Consider the following 16,403-nt stretch of genomic DNA (forward strand, 5'->3'; position numbering starts at 1 on the left):
ATTGAGGGCAGATTTTCAATATTTTTTCACATTTTTAAAATCTTATTTTTAAGACTATTTTCATGGTGAATGGAGTGAAAAAAGTAAATTCTGAGTGTTTCTTAGTCTTTCTCTTAACTTATCTGAATTTTTTCTTGGGAGATAAAAGCTCCCAAAATATGTGTGTGTTTGTGTGTGCGTGCACGTGTGTGTGTGTGTGTGTGTGTGCATGCACACATGCTTACACACATTTGACTTCTATTGTCTTGTGGAGTCTTCCCTATGCCTATCTCAATTGTTCTAATGTTCCCATTGGATATAATTCCCACTAGTTTGTGGAACATGGTCAAATGACATTCGCCTAAGGCTGCAAATCTCACTAACCTAAAAGCAAGGAAGAAATCCACAAATCTACCGAATAAAAAGAAAATAATAAATTACATCATTCAAGGGATTTTTAAATGAAGGGGAACTATTCTGTACTAGACATTTGAGTTTGACAAAGCTGATCCTGTGGATTAAATTTCCATAAATCCTTTCAAGTGTTTAACCAACTTCTCTTTTTGCAAAAACATCTAACAAAATCACAGGGGAGAACAATTGTTCTTGACATCATAAAAGTTTAATATCTCAACTCATTAATTTTTGCTTGCTTTGCTTATGCTATAGGAACTGGTCAGATATTTTTAAGAATCTGACAAACCATACACTTTGAAATTGTAAACAGACCCATATTAGTTTTCATTATTGTTGTGGCTTTCTTTATTTTGTTAATCCTCACCTGAGGATATTCTACCACTGATTTTTAAAGGAAGTAGGAGAGGGAAGGAGGGAGGGGGAGGAGGAGGAAGAGAGAGAGAGAGAGAAAGAGAGAGAGAAACATAGATTGTTTGTCTCCTGCATGTGCCCCAACCAGCTATCAGAGACAGGGATTGAACCTGCAAGCCCAGATAGGTGCCTTTGACTGGGAAATGAACCCTGAATCCTTCTGGGCATGGGCCAATGCTCTAACCACTGTGAGACATTGGCCAGCACAGTTCTTGTGGTTTTCTTCTTCTGTTTCCTCTCTCTCTCCCTCTTTTCTTCCTTCCCTCCTTTCCTTCCTTTTAGACAGAGTTCCCAATTCCTTAGCTTCAATTCATGATTTACTCTCTCACCATTCTTTCTCACATTATTTCCTTCTCCCTCCATCTCTACATTGCTTTGCCACATTTCACAGTGAATGCCAATGTGCCGGAGTGTGCACTGAATGGGGAGGGTTACTGAGAACCATGATTTTAGAAGCTTATGTGTTTGAGAGCCTGTGAAATCCTCCCTGGCCTCAGAGATTTTAAATTGTTTCAATCTATATTTTCTTTGACTTTTATGCTTTTAAAGTTTCACATCCAATAACCGCATTAGTATCCAGAGCATGGATTTTTTGAGTCTGACAAAGCTGATCCTGTGGGTTCAGTTTCCATAAATCCCTTAAAGTGTTTAACCAACTTTTCTCATTTCGCAAAAATGTCTAACAAAATCACAGGGGAAAACAATTGTTCTTGACATCACAACAGTTTAATATGCTAACTTATTCATTAAATTGTGCTTCACATCAATGGAAATCCTCAGTTCTACAAACTATCATTTTTAAATAGCAATAAGGGTTGATAATGTCACAATACAATCTCCTAGTACCCGAGTTCATACATATTGTTGCACAGAAACCAAAGGAAATATCTCTTAGGAGAAATAATTTACTATCTATTGAGTAACTATCTTTACATCTAAAGTGGGGCACCAGATATAAGTCCAGATTTTTCTTTCCAACATGTTTTTTTTTTAAAAAAATCTTTGATACATTAAATGAAAAATAATGCAAGCAAAATCCAGAATGTACTTCTGGGAGGAATAAAAAAAATAAATAAATAAAAAAGGGAAGGAGATAAAAGTTGATCACATGATTTTTTAAAAAATAACGACAAGCTGGCGGGAGACAAATGTGACAATGACTAAATCACACAAACTGCTTCCTCAGATCATGGTTTTCCCTTGGCAAGAACTGAGCTTTTCAGCACTGACATCTGGCCCTTTGATGAGATACCACAGTGCGATAGAACATGGAACTCACAGAGATTCCACTGCACGTGTCAGAGGATGACACGCTATTTCTATAGACGACTTAGAACATAAGTTCAAGAAACATCTGTGCTTTCGCGTTCTCAGATCCAGAGTTCCATTAGGTTCTCTCGCGTCCTTGCCTGGAAGCCCGGGGGTGTTTGTCTTGCAGATGTTGCTGGTGTTTGTAGTGAGGCCAGTCCTCTGGAATCTCAGCACCTCTGCAAGATCCGCTGGCTCTGTGTGTCATGCAGCTCACAGCCATGTGCATTCCATCCATTCGGCTACAAAACACACAGGTTTCAACCCACCCACTTGCCCAGAAGGTCTGATTCAAAGTTTTAGGAAATCAGTTCAGATGTGTCCAGGTGAACGTGGTGAGAGGATAACAGGCTTCTGTGTCCAGTAGAGAGGGAAGAAGGGAACGGAAGGAAAGCTGAAGGTGTCTCGGAGAAAGAACCTTTGCATGCTCCCAGAGATGACACAACGGAGTAGTCATCGGACTCGGCCAGCCCTGATGCCCAGCCTGGAGAATTTCAGTGGGAGTTCTGGGGGCCAGTGGAGGTACAGTAACTCTGGGAAAGGAGAAACCTTGGCGACACAGCTGTGATCAGATCAGGGTGTTCTTCGCTTAAGTCCCACCCAGCTTTCTCTTTGAGCCAACTCATTCTATTCATTCAGTCTTTATTTCAGCTCCTAAAACTATCCCCATGTCCCTCTCTGCCCTTTTCATTTTTATTTTTTTAAATATATTTTTATTGACTTCAGAGGGGAAAGGAGAGGGAGAAAGAGACAGAAACATCAATGATGAGAGAGAATCATTGATTGGCTGCCTCCTGCATGCCACACAGTGGGGATCAAGCCCGAAACCCAGGTATGTGCCCTTGGCCAGAATCGAACCTGAAACTCTTCAATCCCCAGGCTGACACTGTATCCACTGAGCCAAACTGGCTAGGAACTTTTCTGCCCTTTTAAATGGCCAAAAGAATTACAGTCCCCAGACTGCCCTTGTTCTTGAGGACAGAAGCTGCATATTAGTCATTTTCTATTTTTCAGTATTTTCTGGCACATATTTAACTCCTCGTCTTTCCACCTTTACAAGATCTGCTTCCTTTTTAGGAGCTCTACTTATTTTTTTTCCCTATAGTTATTCCCAGTCTCCCTAACCCCCCATCCCCCCACACACATGATCCTATTACATAGGACCTTCTTCTCAGCTAGAGGCCAGATAAACATTCTGTGTGAAGGTGTTAGCTTATGACAGCTTAAAGCATTTCCTCTCTCTAGCAAATGTGCAAAGGGAACCACTGAAAAAAATAATTTCAAAAACCTTTAGGAACCAAAAAAAGTAAGTTGCTGATAAAATTCTAGGGACCTGGGGAAGAGGTAATGAGAAAGGTAAATTTTTAGAGCAGAAGTTCTATTGATCACCCCTTAAGCTTCAGTATTTATGCTGCTACTGATTGTAAATATTCCTAACACTAAGCTTCTAACACAGAGGTATAAGCACATCCACCTCAGCCTTGTCCTTGAATAGGTTTGGGGTTGGATGGGGTGAGCATAAGCAAGAAGTGTTTGAGTGCCTGTGCTTTCCAGTTGCCCCTGCAACACTGACAATTCACCCCTATTGGCCATTTCACCCCTATTAACAGGCTCCCTCACTAGACGCAGGGGCTTATGGGCCAACTCTGCCAGTCTCCTTGGCATTATCTAAGTCACTGCAATTCCACGAAAAGGTAAGGGAAGGTATAAATCAATAATGGTTTAGATTCATATTTTTTTCAATTCCCAACCCCAAATCTGATGCTGAGCAGCACAAAATAGCCGGAAAGACTCCAAGTCAAAAGACTGGGCCTCCGAGCAACTTTCTTGTTAGTAAACTGTAATCTTTGGAAAATCTCTCAACATCTCTGAATTTCCATGTCAAACTATCTAATGGGTAATGTACAGAGGTTCTATTTAACATATAAGAATGTAGTGAAGATCAATGAGATACTAAAGGTAAAAATTTTTTTAAAACATTAAATGGTATATAAAATTATGAACTTTTATCTATTGAAAAACCTATGACATTATAGATGACATCAAAAAGCACTTGATGTCTTTTTTTATTCCCCTTTGTGTCAGAGACTAATAGTTTTACCAGTATTAATTTTGACATTATTTCACTGAATAATAGGACCTTCATATCAAGGCACATAGCAACCAATAACATAAAGACATTTCATGCCTTTCTATGCTGCTAAATGTAGCTAATGGCTAGGAGCTAGCCCATAAGATATGGCTATTAGTGATGTGTGCAACTGCCTTCCATTTCCCCTCTTTGTTGTCTTCAATGTAGATGAGACGGCAGGAGCTGCGGCAGTCATCTTGGGCCAGGAGATGGAATCTGCCCATGAGGACAAAAGAGCAAGAGAGTGCCTGGGTCTCTGGCAATGCCACACACCAGCTGTCAAGCCAGTTTGTCTTTTAAGTGAGACAACGATTCTCCCATCTCATTGAAGTCACTAACATGTTGAGTTCCTTTGTTAAATCAGCCAAATGGAAAACCTATCCAATAAACTTCTTATAGTTCCTACTTTATGATCGATGCTTGCGTCCTTGCCAGGTCTGTCTGGTAGGCCTTCTCTCCCATACTATCTCTCGACAGACTTCTGAACAAATCCTCATTTTTCAAACCATCGATCAAACTGTGTATGACAGTTACCTCCTTTAGATGATAAAAAACAACAACATGTTTTTATGAATTTTAACAGTGGGTGTGATATCTTTTAACTGCTGCCTAAAACTAATTGCTAATGATATTAATTATTATAAAGGGGTTCCAGATAATTCTCAGGGCAGGTTTTTCTCTGGTTACCAAGTGAGGGCCGCCAATAAACAAGGCAGAATAGTCCTTAATAATGATAATAATCATTTAAACATACACAGATACACACACAGACACCTAATCTCAGTCTCATTACTGGGGCTGCCATGGCCAAGAAAAGGAAAGGAATTTCTACCTCAGATTTGCAGGCGTCAATTGGATGTGGCACTCCTGGGGAATTCTCTCTCTCTCTCTCTCTCTCTCTCTCTCTCTCTCTCTCTCTCTCTCTCTCTCCCTCCCTCCCTCCCTCCTTCCCTCAGGCTTTTAACACTAATGTATCTGGAATTGATTTGGTTTGGGATCTGAAGGCCGACAACTTCCCCTGGATCCTTAGGCCCACATGCCTTTTGTTGGCATCGCTTTCCCGAGCTTCACTCAGCATGTAGGTGTGCAGTCAATTTTTGGAGAACAAACTGCATCCCCACTTCTTCATTTCTATCAACATAGGACCCCAGGGATATGACAAGTGTGCTGCTTTAGAATGAAATGATATGAGGGAGAAAGCCCTTGTCGGGCTTTTTAATTTGCTCAGCGCTGGCCTCGGGCCAACACGGAGAGATGGTTTCTCCTCTGAACATCCCGATAGCTGGTCTCCAGTGGAGCACCATACATCACGCCTTTAGCAGCAAGGCCACGGAAGCCTTTTGATATCAATCCTGAGGTGCCTAAGGAGCAGTGCAAAGTTAGCAGAGGCTGCCTCCAAGTCTCAGCTATGCACGAATTCCTTGCCAGAAACTTAAAGTGAATTTTAAGGAAACAATCTGAATGCTTTCCAACTTGTTTTGATTTTCCACATGACAAGAGACTAGATGATCATTGTGGGGTGGTGTGTGTGTGTGTGTGTGTGTGTGTGTGTACAATAGCAGGCAGAGAGTAATCTGCAGACCTGCCATCCTTGGCAGAACATTGGATGTTAACATCAAAATGTGAACAGAGAGTGAGCTTCTTCTCATTAATCCCAGCTGCAATCCTCCTTCCCTCCCTACCTTAGGAACAACTCATCGGAAAAGAAAACATTAATATTTTGTGAGCCTAATCTCTACCAAATAATAAGCAATATTTACTTGGCCCCTTTAACTCACCCTCATGAATGGCTGAAAAAGTACAATTGATTAAAAAAGTCATCCGTCTCTCAGTTTATTGATGGGCTGGACTCACTCAAGGCCCCACGGCTCTGCTCTGGGTCACTGGCCACCTTAGGGCTGTCCCAGTTGTGTCACCCATATGGGATAGAGGCATATGCTTCTGAGCAATAATGGCTGGATTCTTGCATGATTGGCTGAAAGCTTTTATCCCATATGGAAATCATGATGGAATCCAAAGAGACTACTTTGCAGTCAGCCAGACCTAGCATACAATTCAGGAGAAAACTATATTTTGTCAGTGGGTTTCACTGTACTCACCTATGAAATTGGGACTAATAATATATACCTGGTTGTGAATGCATTTAAAGTATGAAATGGGCCTCCTACAGTTCCTGGCCAAAGGGAAGTCCCCCAAAATGCCTTCCCTCACATGACAGATGAAGCCAAGGGAAGTGAGAGAAGAGTCTACGTGACTCTTCTAGGCCTTCCTTTGACAGAGGCACCAGCTTCCCTCCGTGCAGGCAGTCAATCCGTGAATGCCTGTGGATTGATTGACTCTCAACCCCAGAGAGAGTATTCCGGAGGATGAGATGAGGCTTATACAAAGCTGGCTTACACATCAAACATGTTGGATATCAATGAAATAGGCTTTTCAATCTGATTAAGGAGTTTTCACTCATTTTGCCTTTTAGCTCCTTGAGGGGATTGATCAGATAAATCTGTTGTGAAACTTACTGCTCACTCTGATCCTCCTTCTGATTGGTAGGTAGGCAAGGGATCGTGATTTCCTCCCACATATTTCTCCCCTTATTATTCAAAAGCATTGCGTTATCATCGTTGTGATTGGGAAAAAGTGAACACAAGAAACATTCAGCAAGGCTGTGCATTTTGGGGGGTTCAGTTTTACACAATCTAGCCAGCGCCAGCTGAAGCCAGAATCTAACAACAGGTAAAGACCACGTGGGGAGGAAAAAGTTACCAGCCTAGAAATATTTAAGATTTGAGGAGATAGAGTCTTTTTAAACTACCAGGATAATCGCCACATCGTGTTCCATATCTCCTGGCCTAAATCAAAATTATTTATTTAAGGACCTCGACTATGTTTTGTATACCTGATGGCTATCGTCAGCTCATATTCTTCAAGCCAAATTCTTTTCAAATGTCTTTCCCTCTGTGATAGTAACATTTCAGACATGGCAGTACCATATCAGAGAAGATGACTGCTCCAAAGAGGTAAAACTTGGAAATGTTCTTTAAAAACACACACACAAACACCTAAGGTCTGTAACCAGTTCGGAAATGGTAGGCATGTATCTACCCTCCAAAGTCTCCCCAACCCCTCTTATCATTCATTCCTTACATTTAAAATACAACTCGGTAAAGAGTTCTCTCCATTGGCATTGGTTAATAAGCACATTTTCTCCCAAATGCCGCTGCCAACGTTCATTTCTCAGGGGCCACGGGCACCCTGACCTGAATCCACTTGCAGTTCCCTGAAATGTGGGGAAGGAAACATGGCTCAGGGCCGGGATGCAGGGCTTTGCCGGATGTGAGTCTCTAGTGATGGTCACTAGGAGGATACTTTTGTTTTAAAAGACGGCAACAAAACACATTTCTCTTCTTCTGATTTAAACCCCATTCAACTAGAGTTCAAAGACAACAGCCAACAGCAAAGTAAGGGTTGGCTAAAACCTCATCAAAGGGCTTGAAAGGGACTTCTTTTTCTCTCTCTTTAAACCAACCAGTATTTCCATTACAGAGACAGCCCAGTTTCAGCAGAACATCCAAGCCAGGGTTTGGCTTTTCATGTCTGCCTCTGTGGGTCCAGCCACCCATGGTGTAACCTGCACTGTGCCAAGGAGATTGCAAGGACACTGTTTCCTTTTTGGTGCTTCTCTCCTTGACCTTCTGAAGTGGTCTGTCTTGGATGCATTCCTACCCTACTCCAAATCACAGATAGGAAATGTCAGGAAGAAAAGAACAAGACCGATTCTCTCCAGCTGGATAGAGAGGAAGGAAAAGAGGAAGCAGGTCTCCACCTCGGGCCACCAACAGCCAGATGTCTTCAGAATGGCCCAAGCGTCTCCAAGGTAACGCTACCGGGAGGAGAGGCAGGGGGTCACCATCTCACCACCTGACTGTTGTAGTCCTCAGTGACGGCCCCCTCTGCGTTCCCGTCCTCTTTGGGCCACCGGTGGCTCCGAGACTCCCGCTGCAGCCTCCGCTCCTCCCTCCTCTTCTGCCGGTCCCTCTGGTGCTCCAGCTGCTTGGTGTGGTGATAGCGCTGCTGGAAGAGATCTTTTGCGTACTCGTACAGCTGCATGTCCAGGAAGTTGAGCTCCTCGATGCGTTGGCGAGCACCGTCGTTGATGTCCACGTTGGAAGCCCGCGTGATGTTGAACTGTGTGAAGGGAGAGATGAACTTGAGGTTGAATGTCCTCTCGAAGAGAAACTGTGTCTTCCTCTGGAACTCGGTGAGCCCGAAGAAGGCCATGTTCTTCAGGTTGTTTTTCGCGCTCTGCAACAGGATGGCATTCCTTTCGCTCTCGTTCATGAAAGTCAAGTTGTAGCAGCCCACCAGGCTGAGGTCCGCCAGCATGCGCACCTGGCGGTTGTTAGCCAGGTTGTAGGTGCAGTCCATGAACTCGCGCAAGCTGACCCCAGACCAGTCATCCCCAGGGTAGCAGGTAGGTAGCTCATCGGGGGTGGGGCTTCTCCCATCACACATGTGGAGAGAGGTTTTCCATGTGGCCCCTCTCTGGACATGCTTCCACTCGCTCAGGTAACGGGACACTGGATCACGCAACATCGTGATGTAATAGAAATTCCTGGAAGAAATGAAAGGAAGAGTGTCAGTCATCGACAACTATAACTCTGGGATTCTGAACCTTTGTAGTCAGTGGCTCTTCTGCCAGATGTTCATGTGAGAGTGTTTTCCGGGATTTGCACTGATGAAGGCAAATGTTCCCATATGTGCATATTTCCATAAGCACATGTGAGCCAGTTTTCAATATTAAGTTTGCTGGACTTTTCCTCCCTCCTCTAGTGTGGGGAGGGAGAAGTAAGGGAATAGATCATTCATTCACTCAGCAATTATTCACTGATAAGTTACTACCAGCAATTACAATAGCTGACATCGTGATATTTGAAATTTATTACCAATCCAATATCTATTTGATTCTTAAAACAAACTTTTGTAGTAGACATGAGACTATTTGTTAGGGAACCATGCAAGGAGGTAAAGTGATTTGTCCAAGGTCCTGGGCATAGAAAGGGCAAAGCTGGAAGCTAAGGAAGGCTTCTGTTTTTCTGTTTACACTGCTGTTCTAGATTATAAGGGAGATGGGGTTGAGAAGGATGAGCTATATGTGAAGATTAATATTTACTGAGCAACTATTATGTGCCAGAAACTATACTAGGTAGTTTATGGATATTGACACAGATAATCCTGAATACAACTTTGTAAAATGAGATTTTTTTTAATGAAACTGAGAACACAGAGACTGAAAAAGGTGAAAAATGTAACCCAAGATCCTAGAGCAAGTTAAAACTTGACATGCAATAATAGAATCTAGGCCTCTTTGATTTCATAGCCCCTGTTCTTTCCTGTGCACCAGATTGATATTTTAAAAACAAAAATGCAACAAATATTTAGTGTATGCGATTAATTGTCAGGTGCTGTGGTTATAATTACAGGTCTTATTTAAAGACATTCAATGAAACTTTGAAAAGAAGTACCATATATAATAAAAGGCTGATATGCAAATTGACCGAATGGCGGAACAACTGATCACTATGACATGCACTTACCACCAAGGGGCAGACGCTCAACACAGGAGCTTCCCCCTGGTGGTCAGTGCCCTCCCACAAGGGTAGGCCACTCAGCCAAAGCCAGGCTCATAGCTGGTGAGTGCAGCAGCAGTGGCGGGAGCCTCTCCAACCTCTGCAGCAGCACTAAGGGGAGAGGGCCTAAGCTGGCAGTCAGATATCCCCAAGGGCTCCCAGACTGTGAGAGGCCACAGGCCAGGCTGAGGGATCCCCTCCGAGTGCACAAATATCATGCACCAGGCCTTTAGTATTCTATAAGTGATTCGCTCCAGAATGATGAGGTAAAAATCAGGACACCTCTGGCTTGAAAGGACAAAAAGAGAGTTGGAGAAGTCAGCAGAAAAAGACACAATAGTAAGCATTAAAGAAAACAAAAATAGGTTCATAATGAGAAAAATCCTTCTCATAGTTTCAGCAGTTACCAGTGGAATGGGCTGCCCACCCCAGTACTTTGTCAACAGGAGTAACACTCAGCATTCTCCTGGGCAAAGTATCCTGAAACATTCTGAAAAGAGCACCATGCTTCACTTGGCCAACTAAACTGTTGTGTGGTTTTCTTAGTGCATACCTAATAAAAGCCCTGACAAAAATAAGGAATTTAAGGGTACAATGTTTTTTTATGCTGTTCGAAACAGCATAAAGATTGAGGAACTATAATATTTCAAATTATACATTTACTATATTCAGTTATTTTGAATGTCTAGCCAAATAATTTTGAAGTGTGCTAATGAAACATCAAAATCTTAAGTAACACTCATTTCCCATTATATTAGGAGACGAAATTTATTGGAACTGCCCCAGACGGGCCAGCCTGAGCCCTTTTGCCAGCCAACACTTTCCATTACTCTGTTGTCTTTTCCTGTGACAGAATGACAATTCCATCAGTGGGAGAAAATTTCCCAATAGGTCAGTAGGGAGAGCAGAAAACGACTGACACAGCTTCTGGGCTCCACAAAGAAATGTTGACGATAAAGTTTTGCTCAGAGATATTACTATGGTTGAATATTATGACATGTCATTATTAATCTTGCTTTGGGCTTATGTAGGGACTTGTTCACTTTCTAATTTTACAAGCAGAGACTGGATTTTAATTCATAAGCAAATTTCATTGTAAATATAGAAACACAGTAATGTTGGTGATGTAACTCAGGTGTGGGTTAAGGATGTCAAACAGAAGAATTTAAGTCAGAGAGACCTATGCATTGGGTCAAATAAGACCACACATGAAACATTTATTATTTCCCTATTAATTGGGCAAAACAGGAAACATAAAAAAGGATTTAAATTAAAAAGATGATGGCAATCAATTGATAAGTCTCAATCTCATTTATGTCTCACATTTGGACACAATACACATTTTAAAAAATAAATTTTATTTATTTTTATTTACAGAGAGGAAGGGAGAGAGATAAAGAGCTAGAAACATCTATGAGAGAGAAACATCAATCAGCTGCCTCCTGCACACCCCCTACTGGGAATGTGCCTGCAACCAAGGTACATGCCCTTGACGGGAATCAAACCTGGGACCTTTCAGTCTGCAGACCGACGCTCTATCCACTGAGCCAAACTGGTTTCAGCTCAATCCACATTTTTAAAGTAATCAGATCAGCTGGAGAATTTTAGAGCTGGAAATTGCAATGGTTTGTGACGTAAAAGTTCCACTGGAATCTGCTCCTGGAATCTTAGGAGTCTTTATCTTACTTGAAAAAATTGGCCATAGAGTTACTGATGCCTTCTTTTCATTGGAATCAACATAGTCTCAAAGCAGACTAAAACTGACATAAGCTTGAAATTTTCTTGGTTTCAGATTTAACTTTATTCAGTTTAACATTGTATGTAATAATGACTGACAAGAGAGTAGGGCCATGTTTACATGAGTAAAATCAAGTCCCAAATGTCTACATGTTCTATTAGCCAAATAGATAAGAGGCCCATTTGTAACTAAAATTAACTCTGACATCAAGACATAAAAATGTACGAGTAGAACATTTATATTGATAAAGTTCAAAGCTGCTCCATCTCATGGGTCTGGAATGGAATGGCTAATAGCATTTGGGTTTTGCTTTATCAGACATATTCTCATGTATGTTTTGTTTATTTCAATCCTGCAAAGCAGTCAAAATGATAAGATAGTAACAATAGTAAAAATAAAATAATAGGGTTGAAGAAGAATCACTATTGAAGAAAACCACCCTACAAAATTTGATTAATTAAATCATAATTCTCATTTCTACTTTTTTCTATTTTCAGTTGCTTCTCTATTTTTAGACAGAGCACTGCAAAAATTACTGATGAAGTAATATCTAACTCCAGGCCTCATAACCATCCTTTAGTAATTAATTAATTAATTTATTTATTTATTTTAATCCTCACCTGAGGATATTTTTCCCATTGATTTTTAGAGAGAGTGAAAGGGAGGCAGGAATAGGGAAAAGACAAAGAGAGAAAGAGAAGCTCACATGGACGGATTGCCTCCCACAGGCACCCCTGCCAGTGCCAGGTATCAAACCTGAAACCAAGGTACATGCCCTTGGCAGTGAATCAAACCTGAGAAGAGCTGGTCCATGGGTGGGTGTTCTAACCACTCAACTAACTGGCCAGGGCACACACCCAGCCTTTATTGTATAAGTACAAGCTTTGCGCCAAGGTCATTAATCTCCTCCCTACCTCAAAATAACGAAACTCATTTTCTTCTGCTCCCATAACTTCCACTTCAGTTCCTAAAACACTTATAAGGTCAGGACTACCGAAATCTGCAACTTTCCTTTTTAAGCCTTACTTACTCAACAGCACAATGGAGTTTCTGTACAACAAAGAAAAGGGAGGAAGTACAAACAGTTACCAAACAAAGCCTGTTATGGCCACAACGCAGAGGCCTTCATGCCCTCCTGTTCCTTTTAACTCCATCTCCTAAGCCTAGACAGCATCATCTGTTCATATATTTGTTCTTACAGTTAATCCAAACTCTCCCCAGGTTTTAAAATTACAAATAAACTATAATGTTCCCCCTTCATCTATCCATTCATTCATTCATTAGCTTTCCAAACATTAATTGAGTGCTCTCTCTCCCCCACTCCCACCCCGGAATTGCTAAGTACTGGGGCTAGGAATCAGGACGAATAGATGGCTAAGATGTTGTCCTCAAGGCACCAAATGATTTTGGTAAAATAAAAGAAATTCAACCACCAACTTAGGAGATTTCTGCCAACCTCCCTGGACCAGAACAATCCCTAAGACAGGTAACTTTGTGCCAGTGACAGCATCCTGTCAGCCGGTTTCCCATTAGCCACCTGCTTTGTTGAGAACTCGGGCGAATTCATGTAAGCATATCTGTAAAGCAATTGCAACTCTTTAGCTTTGCCATTCTGTGGACAGTATCCATGTACTCAGGTAGATTAGGGCACTGGTGCCACGGTTGCTTCAATAATTATTTTAACCGCCCTAACCGGTTTGGCTCAGTGGAGCATCGGTCTGTGAACTCAAGGGTCCCAGGTTCGATTCCAGTCAAGGGCATATACCTTGATTGCAGGCACATCCCCATCGGGAGGTGTGCAGGAGGCAGCTGATCGATGTTTCTCTCTCATCGATGTTTCTGACTCTCACTCCCTCTCCCTTCCTCTCTGTAAAAAAGCAATAAAATATATATTTTTTAAAAATCATTTTAACTGATCATCATCATAGGAGCTATCATGGCTTATTAAAGTCCTAAGACACAGAATACACATTTTTTCATGGCTGCTTTATAATTACTTTAGCATCTTGCACTTCTGTAAGATAATCATGTTAAAAAAAACAAAACAAAAAAACAAACTTTTAATACTGTACAAGGGTGTTACTGCCTTCCCTCAGTCTTTGCCTTTTCCTTTGCTCATTTGCATCCAACCTAACCTTCCTGGCCAGCTCTTATCCATCTTTCCTGACTTTCCCAGGCTCTAGGATGTGCTGAGTCACCTACCGCCCTTTAACTGGCATGTGGAAGTCCTGATTGAATCTACCCTTTAAGTTTCTTTTTGATAACTGGACCTTGGCTTTGTGTTCCAGGGCACCTAACACAATCCTGCTCACTGCAAATGTTCAATAAACGATGCTACACAAAACAAATGAGCATCACATGAGATAAATGTATTTTCATGACAAAGATTAATATTGTCTTCCATAAATGACTTTTTCTCTCCTAAAAACTAATCTGATATTATTTTTAAATGTCTAAAATGTGTGAAATGAATAAAAAGATATGTAATCTTCTAGTATATTTGTAATTTGATTGTGATTGTTGATATTCAAGGACAGGCAGTCAGTATAGACTTTGGGTAGAAAGCTGAATATTCCATACAACAGGTAATTAGTAGCAATGAGATAGGTGCTTCTTTTTAAGTGTTAAACTTACTAGTTTTCTTCTCCATTGCAGTTTATTATATAATTGCTCCGTTCTTTCATTATAAAGTCATTTAATTAATATGTGCTTTTTGAGGGTTTGTTACATGTGAGGAGTCACTCTAGAAAATGTGAAGAACATAAAAAAATAAATAAATAAAATGCCCTCAAGTATTGTGGGTGCAAGGGTGGCAGATTAGAAAAAGGCATTGATTAGCAAGTTATGGAGGTAAGGAGTGGACACAGAAGATTTAAGAATGTACAGAGAGCAATGTGGCCTAATTACACCAGGAAGTTCATACTATGCATTTTCACTAAACGTTTTTTAATAACTGAATGAATGGAAGGAGGGCATAAACTAGAAGAGGATGCTGAAGCCAAATTGTCATGGGCTCTGAAAGCAACTGTGAATTGCCAAAATAGGAAATGTGTTGATTTAGGAAGATTATTCAGCAGCAGGATTCAGGATGGACAACAGTAGGTCAGGGGAGATATTCGGCAACCTTGGTGAGAGACCAGCAGGGAAGAACCCAAGAATGTGGGTGTGGATAAAAAAGTCTCCTTGACAGATTCCAGAAATGTCATACACCCAGCTGTCATTATTCCTTCTGCCTTCCTCATTGTTAGCTTCCTCTACACTACCTTTCCCTCCTCAGTATTTTCTGTTTCCCTCTCAGTCCTGTAATGGAAAAGAGGCAGAATTAATGTGCTCATCAAAATGGTGGAACAAGAAGTATAAGTCACTGGAATGATCTGCCTGTGGTATTTAAAAATTCACCTTTCTGCTGAAACTGGTTTGGCTCAGTGGATAGAGCATCGACCTGTGGACTAAAGGTCCCGGGTTCAATTCCGGTCAAGGGCATGTACCTTGGTTGCGGGCACATCCCTGGTAGAGGGTGTACAGGAGGCAGCTGATTGATGATTCCCTCTCATCGATGTTTCCAACTATCTCTCTCTCTTCCTCTCTGTAAAAAATCAATAAAAAAATTTCACCTTTCTTATTGTTAAATAATATTCCATTATATCTCACATCTTCTTTATTCATTCATCTATCAATGGGCACCTGGGTTGCTTCCACATCTTATCTATTGTAAATAATGCTGCAATGAATATAGGAGTGCATATATCTTTTCAAGTTGGTGTTTTTATTTTTTGTAGATCAATACCCAGAAGTGAAATTGCTGGTAGTTCTATTTTTAATTTATTTGAGGAACCTGCATACTGTTTTCCATAGTGGCTGCACCAATTTGCAATCCTATCCAATAGTGGGAATGTCCAGTTTCTCCACATCCTAGCTAACACTTATTATTTGAAATATTGTCATTTAAGTGCTTGGCAATTAAGTCAGATAGAGAAAGACAAATAACATATGATTTTACTTATATCTAGAATCCAAAAAACAAAACAAACAAAATATACACAGATTCATAGGCACAGAGAACAAACTGATAATTGCCAAAGGGGAGCAGTAGTAGGGGATAGGAGAAAAAGATTAAGGGGAAGTAGACGTGCAAACTTTCAGTTATAAAATGAATAAGTCATAGGAAGGTAATGCACATCACAGAAAATATAATCAATAATATTGTAATAACTGTACAGTGACCGATGATTACTAGACTTATCATGGTGATCACATCATAAGGTATATAAATTTAGAATTACTATGTTGTACACCTAAAATTAATATAATATTGTATAGAAGCTATACTTTAATATGGAATATTCACTTTTATGAGGCTATGACTTGCCTAGCTGATGAGAATGTTTCTGAAAGAATCTATAAAATGCTAGATGCACAGGGGAGGTTTAATAAATATACAGGGGTGGCAAAGGTAGGTTAATAATAATAAATAATACAGTAATAAGTAGATAAATAATAATACAAGAATAAGCTCTGCTTTGTGTACTCACAACTGTAAACCCACTTTTGCCAACCACTGTATTCCTTCCACTACTAGCTTAACCCTCATAAAATCAAGCAACAAAATTCATATAATCATACTTCATACTTCTATGCATTCATAAAAACTTAGCTCAACTAAAAACTCCTCCAGCCTGCCTTCTGTGATACCCTCAGTGGAAGGTATATCTGTCCCCTTGAAACCTGTGCCTCTCGTGCTTTATCTTTTTATTAAAATCTAGAGGCCAGATGCATGAAGATTCATGCAAGAATG

At 40.7% G+C, this 16,403-nt stretch overlaps 1 protein-coding gene across 1 annotated transcript in view; it reads right to left on the reverse strand.

The window, feature by feature from the left end:
• Positions 1-1,525: 1,525 nt before the first annotated feature.
• Positions 1,526-16,403, reverse strand: part of HS6ST3 (heparan sulfate 6-O-sulfotransferase 3) — a 662,758-nt gene continuing 647,880 nt past the window's right edge. Inside the window, exon 2 of the mRNA XM_084876727.1 lies at positions 1,526-8,855. Coding sequence (XP_084732853.1) covers positions 8,147-8,855 — 709 coding nt within the window. The 3' untranslated portion in view covers positions 1,526-8,146. The remainder of the gene's footprint in view (positions 8,856-16,403) is intronic.

This window comes from Pipistrellus hanaki, assembly GCF_964339955.1.
Source record: "Pipistrellus hanaki genome assembly, chromosome: 3".
Lineage (NCBI taxonomy): Eukaryota > Metazoa > Chordata > Mammalia > Chiroptera > Vespertilionidae > Pipistrellus > Pipistrellus hanaki.